The sequence below is a fragment of the Gymnoscopelus braueri genome (assembly GCF_963280865.1).
Source record: "Gymnoscopelus braueri genome assembly, chromosome: 12".
Lineage (NCBI taxonomy): Eukaryota > Metazoa > Chordata > Actinopteri > Myctophiformes > Myctophidae > Gymnoscopelus > Gymnoscopelus braueri.
The window spans coordinates 31,671,675-31,687,093 of record NC_137614.1 but is presented as its reverse complement, the minus strand read 5'-3'; the positions used below and the strand labels follow the sequence as shown (position 1 = coordinate 31,687,093).

The 15,419-nt window shown below is 42.0% G+C and overlaps 2 protein-coding genes across 3 annotated transcripts; one reads left to right on the top strand and one right to left on the bottom strand.

Annotated features, from left to right (window-relative positions):
• Positions 1–90: 90 nt before the first annotated feature.
• Positions 91–4,406, top strand: LOC308096489 (spastin-like; the record flags this gene model as incomplete). Its single annotated transcript, XM_080443909.1, has 2 exons — positions 91–1,131; positions 4,395–4,406. The coding sequence occupies 2 exons, from the start codon at positions 91–93 to the stop codon at positions 4,404–4,406; spliced, it is 1,053 nt and encodes a 350-aa protein (XP_080300035.1).
• Positions 3,106–14,345, bottom strand: tbc1d25 (TBC1 domain family, member 25). Of its 2 annotated transcripts, none has more exons than XM_080445388.1 (7): positions 14,154–14,345; positions 12,822–12,931; positions 11,577–11,731; positions 11,287–11,483; positions 10,511–10,699; positions 8,472–8,747; positions 3,106–7,659 (listed from the first exon to the last, which is right to left on the bottom strand). In XM_080445388.1, exons 1-7 carry the CDS (start codon positions 14,196–14,198, stop codon positions 5,932–5,934), a joined length of 2,700 nt encoding a protein of 899 aa, XP_080301514.1. In that variant the 5' UTR covers positions 14,199–14,345; the 3' UTR covers positions 3,106–5,931. The 2 variants fall into 2 exon arrangements, with proteins under 2 accessions (XP_080301514.1, XP_080301515.1); XM_080445389.1 differs by having other exon boundaries at positions 11,356–11,483.
• Between the last annotated feature and the right edge of the window lie 1,074 nt (positions 14,346–15,419).

Genomic DNA, 15,419 nt, shown 5'->3' with positions numbered 1-15,419 from the left:
GACAGAGGTATTGCAGTTGAAGTCACAGGACAGGGAGAGCTGTATGATCAGGCAAAGAGCCTTCAGGTTAAAATGGTGACTAGACTCACCATGGTAAAAGAAAGACTTGCAGTCTTGGAAGCTACAGTGAAATCTAAGAGGAGAAAATATCCTCAGAATGGAAAATCAGCTATAAACCAGCCCAAAAAGATGGACATGAAAAACCTTAAGAATGTGGACAGCACACTGGCCAAATTGATTCTTAATGAAATTGTTGACAGTGGCACAACTGTGCGCTTTGAAGATGTTGCTGGGCAGGAACTGGCCAAGCAAGCGCTCCAGGAAATTGTCATCTTTCCTTCATTAAGACCAGAGCTGTTTACTGGCCTGAGAAGTCCAGCCCGCGGATTGCTCTTATTTGGTCCTCCAGGAAATGGAAAGACAATGTTGGCTAAAGCGGTTGCAGCGGAGTCGAATGCTACATTCTTCAACATCAGTGCCTCCAGTTTGACCTCTAAATATGTGGGAGAGAGTGAGAAGCTTGTCCGAGCATTGTTCGCCGTTGCCAGGGCATTACAGCCTTCGATCATCTTTATTGATGAAATCGATAGCCTGCTTTGTGCAAGAAGTGAAGGAGAACATGATACCAGTCGTCGATTAAAAACAGAGTTCCTGGTTCAGTTTGATGGTGTGCAGTCAGGAGGAGATGAGAGAGTGTTGGTAATGGGAGCCACCAACAGGCCTCAGGAGCTTGACGAAGCAGTACTCAGGCGCTTTGCAAAGAGAGTCTATGTGACTTTACCAAATGAGAAGACAAGATTCAAGCTCCTCAGAAATCTTTTGGGAAAGCATGGGAATCCAATTAACCAAACAGAGATGGCCCATATAGCACAAGTGACTGTGGGCTACTCAGGAAGTGATCTCACTTCATTAGCCAAAGATGCTTCACTTGGGCCAATTAGGGAACTGGGACCAACACAAGTCCGGACCATGGCTGCTAGTATGGTGCGCGACATCCAGCGTAAAGACTTTGAGGATTCATTGAAACGTATAAAACCCACCGTCCAGCCACAGACTCTTAACCTGTATGCACGATGGAACAAAGACTTTGGCGACACAGCTTTTAGCTCAGAAACATGTTGTGTCACCAAAGTCTTTGTTCCAATTGTTCCAAAATGTAAAAGCTGTGTCACCAAAGTCTTTGTACACATTGATCGAATGATCCAAAAGTTGAAAAGTATTTTATTGAAAATGTGCTTCTGCCTTGGTCTTAAAAGACTAATTGATATATAGCTGCCTGCAGCAGAGCAATGGGATGGCACAGGGAAGGGCATTTTGAAGAGGAAGGAAGGAGGGAGGGAAGGAAAAAAGACAAAGGAGGGTTAATCAGCAGAACTGTTTTGTTTTGTCTTTTGTACTTAGGTTTATGTTTTGTATTGATAGTTATTAATTATAGATCACCATTTTACCTGCTCAGGGACTACAGATGAAAATTTGCTCTTTGATGTGAAAACTGAAATGTTGATTAATGTGCATTGTCTGTGGTAAATAAATAAATAAAAAAATTTTTTACATTAAACCCTGAAGTCATATCTCACACAGCACAATGCCCGAGTAGGACTTGAACATGTTTATTCTGCATCACCCAGGGCTCAAACTCCCAACCTTTAGACACCAAGGGCAAAAGTCAATAAAAGTAGTTTTGGAAACGGCTGTGAAGAATTGTGTAGAATGCTGAGGGATTGTGGGTATTGTAGTTTGACTATGTATGTTGCCTTTAACAGCAGATTTCAAACTAATCCTATACTAAAATTGGCTTAAGGGAGGGGGGTGGGTGGGCGGATCTCTGACATGTCACCATGACTTAACCATAACCATATAAGGAGTTCGCAATGCAGCTACGTCATGACATCAGACGCAAACAAATCATTCAGCTCCATATATGGGTACAAAAGGGGCATGCCCATATATGGGCGTATACTGATGACATCAGGAATCTCCATACGTATATGGGCATAAAAGGGACAAGGACTGACAGAAACAGAGATCTCATATATATGGGCATAATCTCCATATATGGGCATAAAAGGGACAAGGACTGACAGATATAGAGATCTCCATATATGGGCATCATAGTCAGTCGGCTCTGCGGTGCAACGTAGGAATTATAGATGTGAGGGCTGCATAGCGGCCCAAACCTCTAGTTTAAAATAAGTCAGTTCACCTCATGGAACTAGGGTATAGGAATTTTCAGTCATGTTTTATGACAGGAAATATGATTCTTTTGATTCCATAGTGCCCCCCAGAGGGGGGTGAGAGAAGACAAGCGGGATTACTGCAGTGTTGCTTCAAAAATATACAAGCCTCACTTGTGAATTGTTATATTTTTAAGTTGAATAAACTTATTTAAAGTCTTCCATTTAGAGCCGAGTGTTGGCTTAGAAACATAAAGTTAAAGTCGTATAATCACATTATTATAGTCTTGGAAATATTCACATTCTTCAGAACACCTGAGGACAGAAAACAGAGGTGAGCATTTAGAGTTTCTTGTGATGATAGGTACATATATTGATCCAAATGGGTCAATCAATAAGTTTGAGCACTTCACTCGACACATTCCTTCTGCAAGCCAGTTGCATGGAACAGAAATTTATTTGTGTACAATACACAATCAATGATACATTAGTGTATGATTAAAAAGTGTATCTTCTGTGCACATATATAATTTTATGAGAAGTATGTTTTGAGTTTGTACAAATGCACATATTGCTTGCTTTTAGTGCAGCAAGTTTCATCAATTGATTCTAAATGTTTAAATAGACTTATTACAGTACATACTATTATACAAAACAATGAGACAAAACAAACTGTAATAATCACAATAATCACAAGGCCATCTCAATGAAAGTCAATTCAGTCCTTGCTTTAAAGAGTAGCCCGTTCAGTAGGCCTATGTGTCCAGCATTGTGGCAATGGGAGTTCTGACATGATCACTTTTGCTGCCTATCTCCAGCATTTTGAATTCCAGGCTGAATCAAATGTATTCAGATGTATTTAAACACTTAAGCCCTATATATGTCATATGACGCATCGCGGAAATAGCCGTTCTACAAGCTTTACAACGCGTCTCATCTTGACGCAAACTTGTAGATCACCTATTTGAGCAATTTTTTATAAATTCTGCCTATGACATGCCTAAAATATGGACAAAAGGTTGAAAGTGGTTAACACAGACAGGGAGGGTCCATATATTATAAATGAACAAAAATAACTGAAAGAATAATTGTGCAATCTAACAAAAGGCAAGAAAATTATGTTGAGCAGCTACTGTACATTCCAGTATATCATCACCAAATAACAATGGATCTGCTATCTTGTTCAATACATCAATAAATTAAACTAATTTGATCCTACAATAGCACTTTAGAATATAATGGTAAAAGGACAAAGCATGGGCATAAAATACATAAATCAAGGCTACTTGTTCACAACTGGTGATGAGGCACTTATCTGCCAAAGGTTGGACATACTAGGCTGATATTTTTATTTTCATGGCACATACTATACTTTTTTGAGTTTTTACAGTAAAGAAAGAGTGATGGAGAATGTCTAAACATTCACATGTTTGTCGTAAATTCATTTTGTGGGTGCCTGGTCCAGATATCTGTAGAAGTGTACACTAACCATTGCACTGCAAAGTTAATATCAAGACTGTGCATTTGTGACACCTCTACTTATGAGAATCACGTTAGCTTCAGTAACATTGTTTCAACATACTGTTGCCTCAGTACTTAAAGCATACACATCTTAAGTTTCTTTGGAAAAAACACTTGGATTGCACATTAAACCGTAACAGAATGGAACAGAACAACTGTCTTTGGGAAGTAGTAGTCCTTGACTGAATAAAAGGGATATACTTACTTTACATACTTTACAATTAATACTGAGGTTATTTAGGGTGTGCAACAGCCCAGGTGATCATGTTATACAGACCAATAATCTGGACAATCTAGTCAAAAGGAGTCATGATCATAGTCAAGCATTCAAATATATTCATAATGTAACTTAGTTAAAAGATAGAAAAGTCCTGGGATGTATTTCAAGAAGCAGAATATCATATATTTCAACAAAAGTATACTAAATTATTTTGCCTCTTAGACTCAACAAATCTTAGAATTCTGAAATCAGGTGACAAGGTCAAATACTAATTGATTCAAAAGAAAATTCAAACAAGTCTAGTCTACTCACCTGTTTGAATTGATAAAAGATTAGTACATACTGTACTTCTTTAAATACTCCCAACACTTTATCTATGATAAAGGTAGATACAGATATGGGTCATCAGGTACTTAGGTGAGTTCTGCTCACCTGCAAGCATCACCATCTGTTTATACCACTTTCATGTCTGTTCACAGCCAAAGATGTGAATGTGAACATACTGTAGCCAATGTCAGGAGAAGCTAACATGAAGCTAACAAAATAGATGTTACGGTTTGGCTTGGCTCAAATTTTTTTTTAAACTATGTGGTCTGGATAAGAATATATGGGCTGCAGCGTATGTACTGTATGTACTACCATGTTGTTCCTGATCTCCCCTATGCAGATACACCACCGGTTTGGAAAGGCTGCGTTTATAAACTGACTAAACAAAACTTAACAGACTTTTGTGACTCAACCAAAACAAATGACTTGTAAACCAAGTAAATGACAGGGCAACATAGGCTAAGTGCACTATATGGTTAGCCATTTGTCCTCATTCAAAAGGGACACTTGCAAAAAAAACAACAACCAAATTGTCAGTAAGAGAAGTCTCATATCAGGAGTGACTGGTGGCTCAGCCAGTTAGTGCACAGACTCACACGAGCCACAAGTACCCAAGTTCAAATCCGACCCCCAGTGTTGACTTGCATGTCTCTCCTGCCCTTGGTATCTAAGAAATAAAGCATACAAATGCTGGGGGGGGATGGTGTATTAAAAAAAAGTCCCATATTGCAGAGTTTATGTGTTTTCCAAGGTTTTACATGGGAAAACCTGTAGAAAAAGCCAAGAAAAATTTCTCTCTCAAAACTGTTTTTTAAATGTTGCTGTGTGTTTCCGGCTGTAAAAGTTTGATCATGTTAGACATTCAATCCTCTTGAGTATAAGTTCCTCAGAGGGAATGTCTCTATTGTCTAGTTCTTGAGGCGCAAGTCCTTCAGTTTACATTTCCCTCAAGTCCATCCATTAAGTCTTTTCTTCAGCAGAAGAAATAACAAATATTTTTGTATGAGCATACCTGTTAGGATGATAATGCCTAAATTGTTATAATATTGGAAAGTCAAAAAAGACCAAAAAGGTAAGAGTATATTCGATAGCTTGGAAGAAAACGAATAAATAACCAAGATCATTACAGTAAAAAGAAATACATTACTTGGAGCATACATAAACCGGAGAAAAAGCAATAGTTTTATCCCCATCAAAGTGGGACACCATCAACAAAGGACAGGCATCTCCAGTAGGCCACTAAATGGTGATTTATACTTGGTTCAACTTGCACGACACGGCATGCAACCAAGTATAAATCAAGGGTAATAGTCAGTTTATTGGGTTCAATGTTAGATGTCATTCGATATAGTTTTTTAAAGCCGATTCCGATATTTTGGAGAGCAGGGAGGCCGATTTTCTGTCTCTCTCAAAGATTCTGATATCCATAATGAATGTAGTGTAAGTACCCAAAAAGGCATCTGATTTCACTGTCAGCGCAGGTGTTTCATTCTCGGCAGGCAATTTTTCTAATTACACTGGAATAATTAACATCTTTATCAACAATGTGCATAATTATATATTTAGAAACACATTTGAAAAAGAAAAATTGTGTGGGAAAAACAACTAATAAAAAAACTGCCATATTGGTGTCCTTAGCCGCCAATCTCGATACGGTACATAATGCAAATATCAGGCCACGTGAAGGAATCAGGAAGAGGGTGAAAAGGCTACTTGGGATGTTGGGGATGGAATTGTGGTAGCAAGGTTGTAAGTGGAATTTGGAGATGAAGGCTGAGGGGATGATAAAGGGGTGAAAAGGGGTCTGCCAGAGGGGGTCGGAGAGGGGGAAAGTGGAGCAGCAGTCGCTGTGGTCGGGGAGTCAGAGCTGACCTCGTCCCCTTCCTCGGAGTCCCACACTTCACTATGCAAGTAGTCAGCGAACAACGCCTTGGCTCGCTGAAGCACCCGGCCAAGGTTGTGTCGGCGGACAAGGCGGTCAAAGTGCATCGCTAGCTCATTGTAATCCAAACTGTTTTTGATGATGTGGTCTCGATGCTCTAGCAGGATGGACAGGCACAGGAACAGCATGAAAGGATTCCCTTTTCCAAACTCTTGAGGTGGAGGCAGAGAGCACGGTTTAATGCTGGCGCTCTCTGACTTTGTAGAGTTGGTTATATTGACAGGGGTGCTGGGGGATTTGTTGCAGGGAGAGGGGAGGTTATTGGAAACAAAGGACAAAATGGGTGACGACAGCAAAGATCTACTCTGAGAGTAGGACGTTGACGGAGAAGCGGCAGAGGTTTTTAAAGTGGGGTTGGTGGGAGAGTTGGCTCCGGTATTGCGGAGCACAGGGCCAAAGGGGGCGAGTCCTCTCGGGGCGGTCTCTGGTGAGGCAGCTACTCCATTGGTTACAGTTGGACATGGGTACTTTGCTGAAGGAGAGTCTGGCGAGTCGCCTGGCCAGCTGGAGGGTGAAGCCGAAAAGGTAGGGGATGGAGACGAACTAGTTTTCCAGTTGGTTAAGCCCCCGGGGAACAGGGAAGCTGGGGATACCCTTTGTCCGTTAGATGAGTTTCTCCCCTCAGTCTCGGGAGAGGAAATAATGTGGTTGTGTATGAGAGGCACTCGCTCACCGGGATCCTCCTCACTGTCCATTGTGGACCGGCGGCTTGGGGCGGCTGACTCAGGCTGCGAGGTTACAAACTCCAGGGCTTCCTCGGGTGGGTCAGCATCCTCCATATCAAAGCTATCATCATTCCGGGCGCTGTAGTATTTAAAATCCCCATAACTAGCTTGCTTCTCCAAAGGAGTGACCAGTGAGACTGCCTTTTCCTTTACCACACAGGATATGTTACAATCTCCATCACCTTTCCTGACAAATCCTGCGTCTGGCCTCATGTTTTCTTCAATGCCAGCCTTCCTGCCTCCATCCAGTTCCTCCCTGGAAGGCCTTAGCATGCGCCGTCTGTGTTGCCTTTCTTTTTGCTCATCCTCGTCTTCGTCCCTGAGACACCCCTCCACCATTGAGTCCTTCCCTCTGTATGGCGTGGGTGTATCATCCGTCTCCAATGGAGGCCCCAGGAGTTCCACCTCCGTCTCAGGAGGATCAGGGGGCAGAGAGCTCCAAGTTACCTCCAGCATCCTGAGAGCATCGTCGAAGGCGAACTCCCGCTTGAGCTCTAGGAGCAGCCAGCGGTAGCAGAAGAAGAGGTCATCGGCTCCACGAGAGACCAGGTAGGCGTAGAATTCAGGGTCCGAATACTGCAAGAGCAGCTTCAGGTGCTGGAACTTAACAGACATGAGTTGCCCGTCAGGGCGGAAGTTCCCCTCCAGGCGTTTCATGATGCCACAGAAGCAAATGAACGCATGAGCCTCGTTGTCCATGACGGCAAGTATTGGGGAGGCAAGGTCACTCATTCCCTGACAGTATGATATCTGAAAAACAAGTGCAAAACTATTTTCAATTTCAACAGAGGCAAAGACACAAAGTCTACATTTTACGAGCATCAACAAAACCTTACCGATAGCTGAAATTATGGGATTTTATGATTCCTAGATCCACTACCTGCTGAGCAGGCGATCAACCTGTACGAGACGCTAGTGCAACGACAATGTGAAATCTAATATGAACACCTGATCCTGGCTGACCAGCGACACACTGAGTGGCACAGTACCCAGCAACGTTTGCATGCAGAGGTACTGCCTGCCTCCCTGCCTGAATGACCTGAATCTGCCACCTGCCGTGGGGGAATAAACCCAGAATTAATATGGAAACTAGTCCATACCCGGTGATGTGCAGTCAAAAGTATTTGCAGACTTGGGGTTACACACAGTAGCCTATATGCTTAGTTAAACTTTGAGAGTTTTTTGCGGTCTTGCATGTTAAGAATGGCATTGATTGATCACAACTGGTGAGACAGACAGTCTGGGGCTATGGGAGAGAGAGTTGTTAACACATTCACTGCCAGATACTATGCATCCATTTCTTTTAGCTTCTGCCAGGGTTTTTTCAATTTTTCTAACCTTTTTAAGTAGTCACAGAATATTTATCTCCAGTATGATCGATCCCCTGATGGTTGCTAATCACAGAGGGTTTCACTGTGCTTCCGTGAAAGAAAGAAAAAAATCATTGCGACCTCCCGTTCGCTTGTTATACGCCGTTCAAAATAGCATGTCTCGCCAAAAATACCGTTCCGCGGACCCCCAAGTGGTATGTAAAATGAAACAAATGAAATTGCTTTACACACCTGTGGGTGTGTGATTGCAAACGTTGTGAGTATGTCTGTGAGGGCAGTGAGGTGAGGGCTATCCTCCGAGCCGGCATAGTATGGATGGGCACGGTCTGTCCTCAGGACATCCTTCAGAACGTTCCCCCGGATAAATTCAAGGTCCTCAGGGCTGACCCTCGCAGCCCACTCCCCCTTCAGCTGGTAATACTCTCTGGTCTTCCTCTTCATGTAGTCCATCCTCTCCTGCCCGCTCAGTCCGTCAGGGTACACGTTGAGAAGATACCGCCACACAACCTGGTGTGACAAAATGAGATTCATGTTACATAATTGCCATGTTGTGACAAGAGAGTGGTAAAAATATAAATTTCAATGATATGAAACAACAAATAATTTCAGGAATTCTTGCAGTTAAGTCTATTTTGGGGAAATAAACTGAACCAAACTGTTGGTACACAATGTTGTATGTAAGTACTTAAAATGTCTGTGTAGAAAGAAGAAAAAAGCGGCAGGCCACACCTGATCCATTTCCCATACCGTTGGTTAATGATTACCATTTATAGTGAAAAAGTTGCAATAATCTCACATTCTGAGTCCAAGAAGTCTGAAGCAAATCTGCTCAGGGGCAGTGATGAGATAATTTAATCGTCATGCATTTTTTAATACGGTTAACTTTGTCATTTAAAGGGGAATTCCGTTTTATTACCTGGGCCCCTCTCTGCTTGTTGCATCTGTATTCCTCCATGTAGGCTAATCTCTGGCTCAAATAATTAGGAACGGCCATTGTATTCAAATGCTATTTCCTCATCTATACTCAGGTGGATATTTTGACATGAGTCTGGAAATTAATTTGTTCCTCAGTGTAGGCTAAACAACAAACTCCTCTGCTCATAATCCCCAGCCCCTTCCAGCAACTCAACTACCATGATATGTCAGAGCGAGGGATACTCTCGGGAGATATAAGAATATAATAAGCCTGTAATTGATAGTGTCTGGAAAAATAACCCAGTCTGTACATGCTAGCAAGGAATCAGCTGCAAACTCCTCGGAGCACAGGTCTCCGACCAGGTAGGTAATTGTGGGCCAGCAATGTTCGGAATTCGCCAATCAGGATGGAGTATGAAAAATCAGACAGAACCGTCTTGATCACTTTACTATAGAGATCTTGTGTACCGATTTGCATGATGTTTGGATAAAATATGAAGGCTTAATATCAGAAAAATAGTTTTACATAAGTCGGTATTGGTGGCGCTATAAAAAGCCAATGTGAAAAATGCAGGGCAAAAGTTTTTCCTTGGCCTCTAGGGAGTGCGCATACAAAGTTTAACATAGATTGGTGTATTTATAGGTAAAAACACAAATTGGCCTGTTATAGCGCCACCATGAGGCTGATTTGAACATTTTCAAGTGGCATTTCTTCCTCTGCCTAGTGGGAATGTGAGTGCAAAATTTCATGGAAATTGCACGGCGTGTTCATGATTTGAGGCATTTTGTTCAAAACGGAGCATTCCTGCAAACTTTGGAACCCAATTTTAGCCAATCAGGATGGAATATGAAAAATCTGAAAGACCCGTTTCGTTTAATGACTATAGAGATACTGTGTACCGATTTGTGGGATTTTTGGACAAAATCTGTAGGAGCTAGTACTTTAAAAATATATTTTTTTACAAATCGGCCTCCTGGTGGCGCTATAAAAGGCACATGTGAAAACTTTGGGGCAGAGGTACTGAATTGGCATTCAGACAACTCAGACTGCCTCTTCCATGGGCAGAGAGGGAGAGAGCGTAAGATTGCACTAGGCATAAGGCATAGTGCAGTCGGCTCTCAAAGGCATTCATTTCATAGGCTAATAAAATATTTTTACTTCAAAGAATGACACTTGTCTGTTTTTTCTTTAAAATATTCTAAATATATATTTAATACCGTGACGTACTGCATACCGCGGTATTTTGTTTGATACCGTACTGTAAAATGTCATACCGTTACATGCCTAATATGAACATAACACAGTAGAACTTGGGTGGGTATAATGGAACAGGCAAAGAACACAGGTCAACTACCTTTCGTAGAGAAGACTCCACACCACCATGGTAGATTCGTAACCTTAATTCCTCAGGCCGTGTCAGCTGGCCCTGTCCATTAAGGTAACTGTGGAACTCAGCGTCGGTCAGGGGTGGCTTGAAAGGCTTGATCTCCTCCCCATAAGACCAACTCAAGGCCTGTTGGACTTTGGACAAGGTCCGGCCCATCTAGACACAGAGAGTAAAAGACTATGAGTGCGTAGTGAGTCACTGTGAGTGCATAGTAGAGCCTGACCAGAATTTTGGGTCCTAGGCAACCAATAATCAAATAATCACAAATCACTTTTTGACATTTAAAAAAATTAAATTAAGTACATACTGTATTTTAGATTTAAACATATGAAAAGAACATTTAACTTTAATTATACAATGACAAGCAAATATAATATACACAAAAACGTAACTTTTTTTATTTAACCACTTAAGCCCTATTGTTGCAAAAATATTCAAAAAAGAGCTCACAACACTTGGCTTGTAGATCTGCTAATTTTGAACATTTTTGAAAACTTTGCAAAATGTTCACCTATAATCACATGCCCAAAATAGGGTTGAAAGTGGTTAAAAATCAGGACCAACGTATTGTATTGGCAGTTATGCAGGCGATGTGTCCTGATTTTTATCCTGGCGGTCCTATTTTGGGCATGTGATTATAGGTGAAAATTTTTTCAATAAAAAAAGTCAAATATTGGCCGATATGTCGGTGAAACCGATATATCGGTCAGGCTCTAGTGCAGAGGACAAGCTGAGCAAAGGACCTGACTCAAGGCTGCAGTGAGCGGCTGGTAAAAGAGCTGGCTGACTGGATGAGGAAGGTCATCAGTAACCTGGGACAACAAGGACTGGGTGAAGGGGAGGGCAACCGATGTCAAGGACTTAGTCTTCTCCCCAGGAAGCTGCTCCGAGCCAATCACGTCTTTGGGGCTGATGATGTCCCAGTCTTCCATAACGGGACCTGGAAATGGACAAAATAGTCACAGATACAGTAGGTTAGAGACTCTAGATGTGACCTTCCGCTTTGGATATTAGACAATATTTGTCCTCTTACTATCTTCTGAAGGTTTGATGTCCATCTTAAGCTGTAGATAGGGTTTGGCTGCACTGACAAATGCAGTGTCTAAATCCCAGTCAGACAGGAGGGAAAGATATACTTCCAAGCCGCCCCGATCACGGCACAAGTAACTGATCCCAAAATGTTGCTTCCTAAGCAGAAAACAATAAAGGAAAATGGTTGCAAAGGCTGGTTACTAGCCAGGCTGCGCCTGACGGGCTTCTCACATTCAGCATTTGATACTCAGCCTTGAGCAGTGAACGCTCAGCAAGTAGCACATGACTACAGAAATACACACACTGACTTCACCAGTCCTCCACCTTGGTAACTGGTACAGTGGGCACCTTTTTTTCCAAAGACTGGCCACCTCAGGAGCCAAATAAGCCAAATAAGGGACCATCGGTTGTTTGGACTTTAGATCTGAAATATAAAGGGTGCACTAAGGCGCTATCTATAAGCTCAAAAAGCGTCGTAACGCGACCGCCATACTTAAGAGATTAGGTTAAATGGCCTTACACTCGCTCATTTGAGACACAGCACAGGTTGCAATTTTCTTTTTCACATACTATGTATTATTCCACACAACAAAAACACATTCTATATCACATCATTTCATAAATTCTGCAAACATTGCAATATTCAATTCAGTGACATTGAGGTGCCCAGAGGTCTCAAGGTGCCCACTGTACCAGTATCCCTCCACCTTAACAGGAGCCAACTTGCTTTAAGTGGAAGACTAGATAACTCAATGTCTGTTCTCATATGGTTCTGGTGAGCGTACTGTGGTTTTACTCTGTCAGATCAGTGGTTCTCAACCTGTGGGATGATTATTTTTTTTTGGGGGGGGCCAGGTGACAGTGAAGTGACAATTTAAGGACTTTTAAGAAAGACCTTAGAAAAAGAAAGAAAAAAGACCATAACTGCATCAAAAGTAATCAACAAACTATACTATAAAACTGGTTAAACATTGGCCAAATTGTCAAATAATATAAAAGGCAGAAATTGTGAAATTGCTCAAAAGTCCCCAGTTAAAATTTTATTATTTTGGGGGGTCACGTAAAGGCCTGAAAAGGTTGAGAGCCACTGTGGTAAATAACCATACTGAAACATACATTTACATGAACAATTAAAAGGGGTACACAGAGTTTTAAAAAAAACTAACTTAGGGATTCATTCCACTTATCAGCTGATTAATATGTGCAGCAGCAGCAGCACTACAGGCAAGCCATCCATCTCTCTTACCCATTTAAGTCAAAGGCTCGGATGAGTATGTGTTGTAGCACCTCAAGTGATGTTATCTGTGGATCCACAGCAAATGTACGATACTCTGCAGGAAGCACCCCGTCACATTTCTGAGAAGTGTTGAGAAATAATCCTTAAACCATTCACAATTAAACTGATGCCATATTATACTACAGATATGTTACTATAACACTTGTTAGTCATCATCACATCTGCATGGCAGTGCATAACACAAACATAGCAAAGTCATAACTTCAACAACCCTTTCATTAACACTGGAGCTGTTGACCCATGACATTGCAATTAAATGGTATCAAATGGCAAATAAATGGGTTATGAACAAGCCGCATAGTAAACATTTTACTCAAGTAATTTCTAACTAGAGTAGCTGGAGCCCAGTGGTGGAAAAAGTACTCAAATTCTTTACTTAAGTAAAAGTATCAATACTACAATGTAGAACCACACCTGTATTCGAAATCTACTTGTAAAAGTACAAACATCTAAATGTACTTAAAGTAACAAAAGTAGAAAGTACTCATTATGCAGAATGTCCCATTTCACAAGTTCAAAAAAAAGATTTATACAAATCTTTTGAAAATAGCAGATCTACAAGCTCACAATGCATCGCATCGCTATGCATTGTGAGCTTGTAGATCGGCTATTTTCGAATGGCCAAAAGTAACAAGGCTGTTATGGGTAATGTTTGTTTTGTACAACTTTTCTACAAAGTAACTAGTAACTAAAGTCTTCAAATAATTGTAGTGGAGCAAAAGTATAATATTTGCCTCTGAGATGTAGTGGAGTAGAAGCAAAAGCACAGAAAATTGGAAATACTACAGTAAAGTAAAAAAAATACCTCAAAAATTGTACTCAAGTACTACTTGAGTAAATGTACTTAGTTACATGACACCACTGCTGGAGCCAACCAGATGTTGTCCACAGGGTTACGGATGATTTGGTGAGCTCACAACAACATTGAATGTAATACATTTGGGCTCGTGTTTAACGTTACACTGAGATGAACACAAAACAACAGCATCTCCCAAAGGATGTCCAGCCACAGACACCAACCACACACTGAGAAGATGACGTCCACTGTAGCGGTTGATGATGTTAACAGGCGCCATGTAGGTTAGCTACCAAAATAACTAATAAAAAAGGTGCGATCCGTTTGAATTGAGCTCAGACGAATATACCGTCAATTCAGAAGTTGTTTCGTGACCCGGGTGTCAAAATAACAACATGATGTTTATTAGACAGCCTTCCTTCCAACACATCACTACTGTGCGCGGCCATCACTGTGTAACACACAAGCAGTGCTCCTTTTCTTACCTTGACATTCACTCGCACCACCCCCCTCTCCTCCTCGCCAGCCATTTATGGACGCTTGAAAACACGATCGTTGTGTGTCAATATTCTTCCACCTTATGTACAGACATTTTGATCATTAAAAGGAAGAGATGTACTAGCAGCTGATGTTTTTCTTGTGTTGCTGTAGCTCTCTTCTCGCCCAGCAGCAGGGAGTTCCTTTCATTTCACTTGTTTCCTGTGAGTATGAGGCGTTTCTGCCTTCACAATAAAAGCTCGCCTTCAACTTTTATATATAGATACCCGGTTCAGCGGATCTACGCATGCGCAACGGAGAGATTGGCCAGGTTCCGCATCCATGAAGGCCAGATGTGATGCGATGCGAGAGTGCGGTCTGGCCAACACCAACTAGGGACTCCTGGATCACTGCCCTCCACACTCTCTCCTATCTAACACCCAGGCCCAAGCTTCCTGTTGTGCTGTGAGGGTTCATGGCCCAGCCCCATACAGCAGTACTGACTCCACTGTAGCTACGAACAGCTGCCTCTTGAGGTCTTCTCCCATGTCTGATTTCCACACTCTCCCCATCCCATGATGCAAGGCATTCCAGGAAAGTGCCCTCTGGACCTTTAAGTCCTGTTTTGTTGAAGCAGTCCAGGCCCCGAGATATTTGAAGTCCTTGACTGGCTCGAGCACCACAGTGGCAATGGTTTTGTCCTCTGTGTTAACTGTCAGTGCCTTGTTTTCTTGGCATTGAGCTTGAGGCAGATCTTCCTGCACTCCATTTCTACTGCCAGTAGTAGTTCCCTTCCTTTCTCTGCTGTATCCGAGGTTAGGGCAATGTCATATTTGTAGTCGAGGTCAGTAATCATGATGGTATGTACTAGGTACTTGCCTTGACTTCCTCGGGACCAGAGTGAACCCCAGTGCCTCCTCTCTGCCATTGATTGCGAGTCTCAGTGCATGGTCCATTACAATGAACAGGAAGGGGGCCAGAGTGTCACCCTGTAGGACTCCCGCTAGGATCTCAAATTCTTTGGTATCACTGTCGCAGGTTTGAACCTTGGCTCGAGTCTGGCTGTAGCTTGCCTCTATCATCTGAACCATCTTCTCAGGAGGGCCAGAACCAAGTTGTGTACTGTCCGTTGACCACTTGATTCCAAGAATTTCCGGTTTGCGTGTATGCAATGTGTCTAACTTTATGATTGGAGGTTTCCAATCAATGTTCCAACGAGATTTATTTATAACTGCTCTCCTGCAGCCGGACAGGTGCGGGGAAACAAGTGGATG

Bases quoted from the DNA above. Each gene is read 5' to 3' on its own strand.
- tbc1d25 (XM_080445388.1), bottom strand. From the start codon at position 14,198: ATGGCTGGCGAGGAGGAGAGGGGGGTGGTGCGAGTGAATGTCAAG. The intron at 12,932-14,153 runs GTAAGAAAAGGA...AACACTTCTCAG, and splicing joins TGGTGCGAGTGAATGTCAAG to AAATGTGACGGGGTGCTTCC. The intron at 8,748-10,510 runs GTAGTTGACCTG...TTGTCACACCAG, and splicing joins TGGAGTCTTCTCTACGAAAG to GTTGTGTGGCGGTATCTTCT.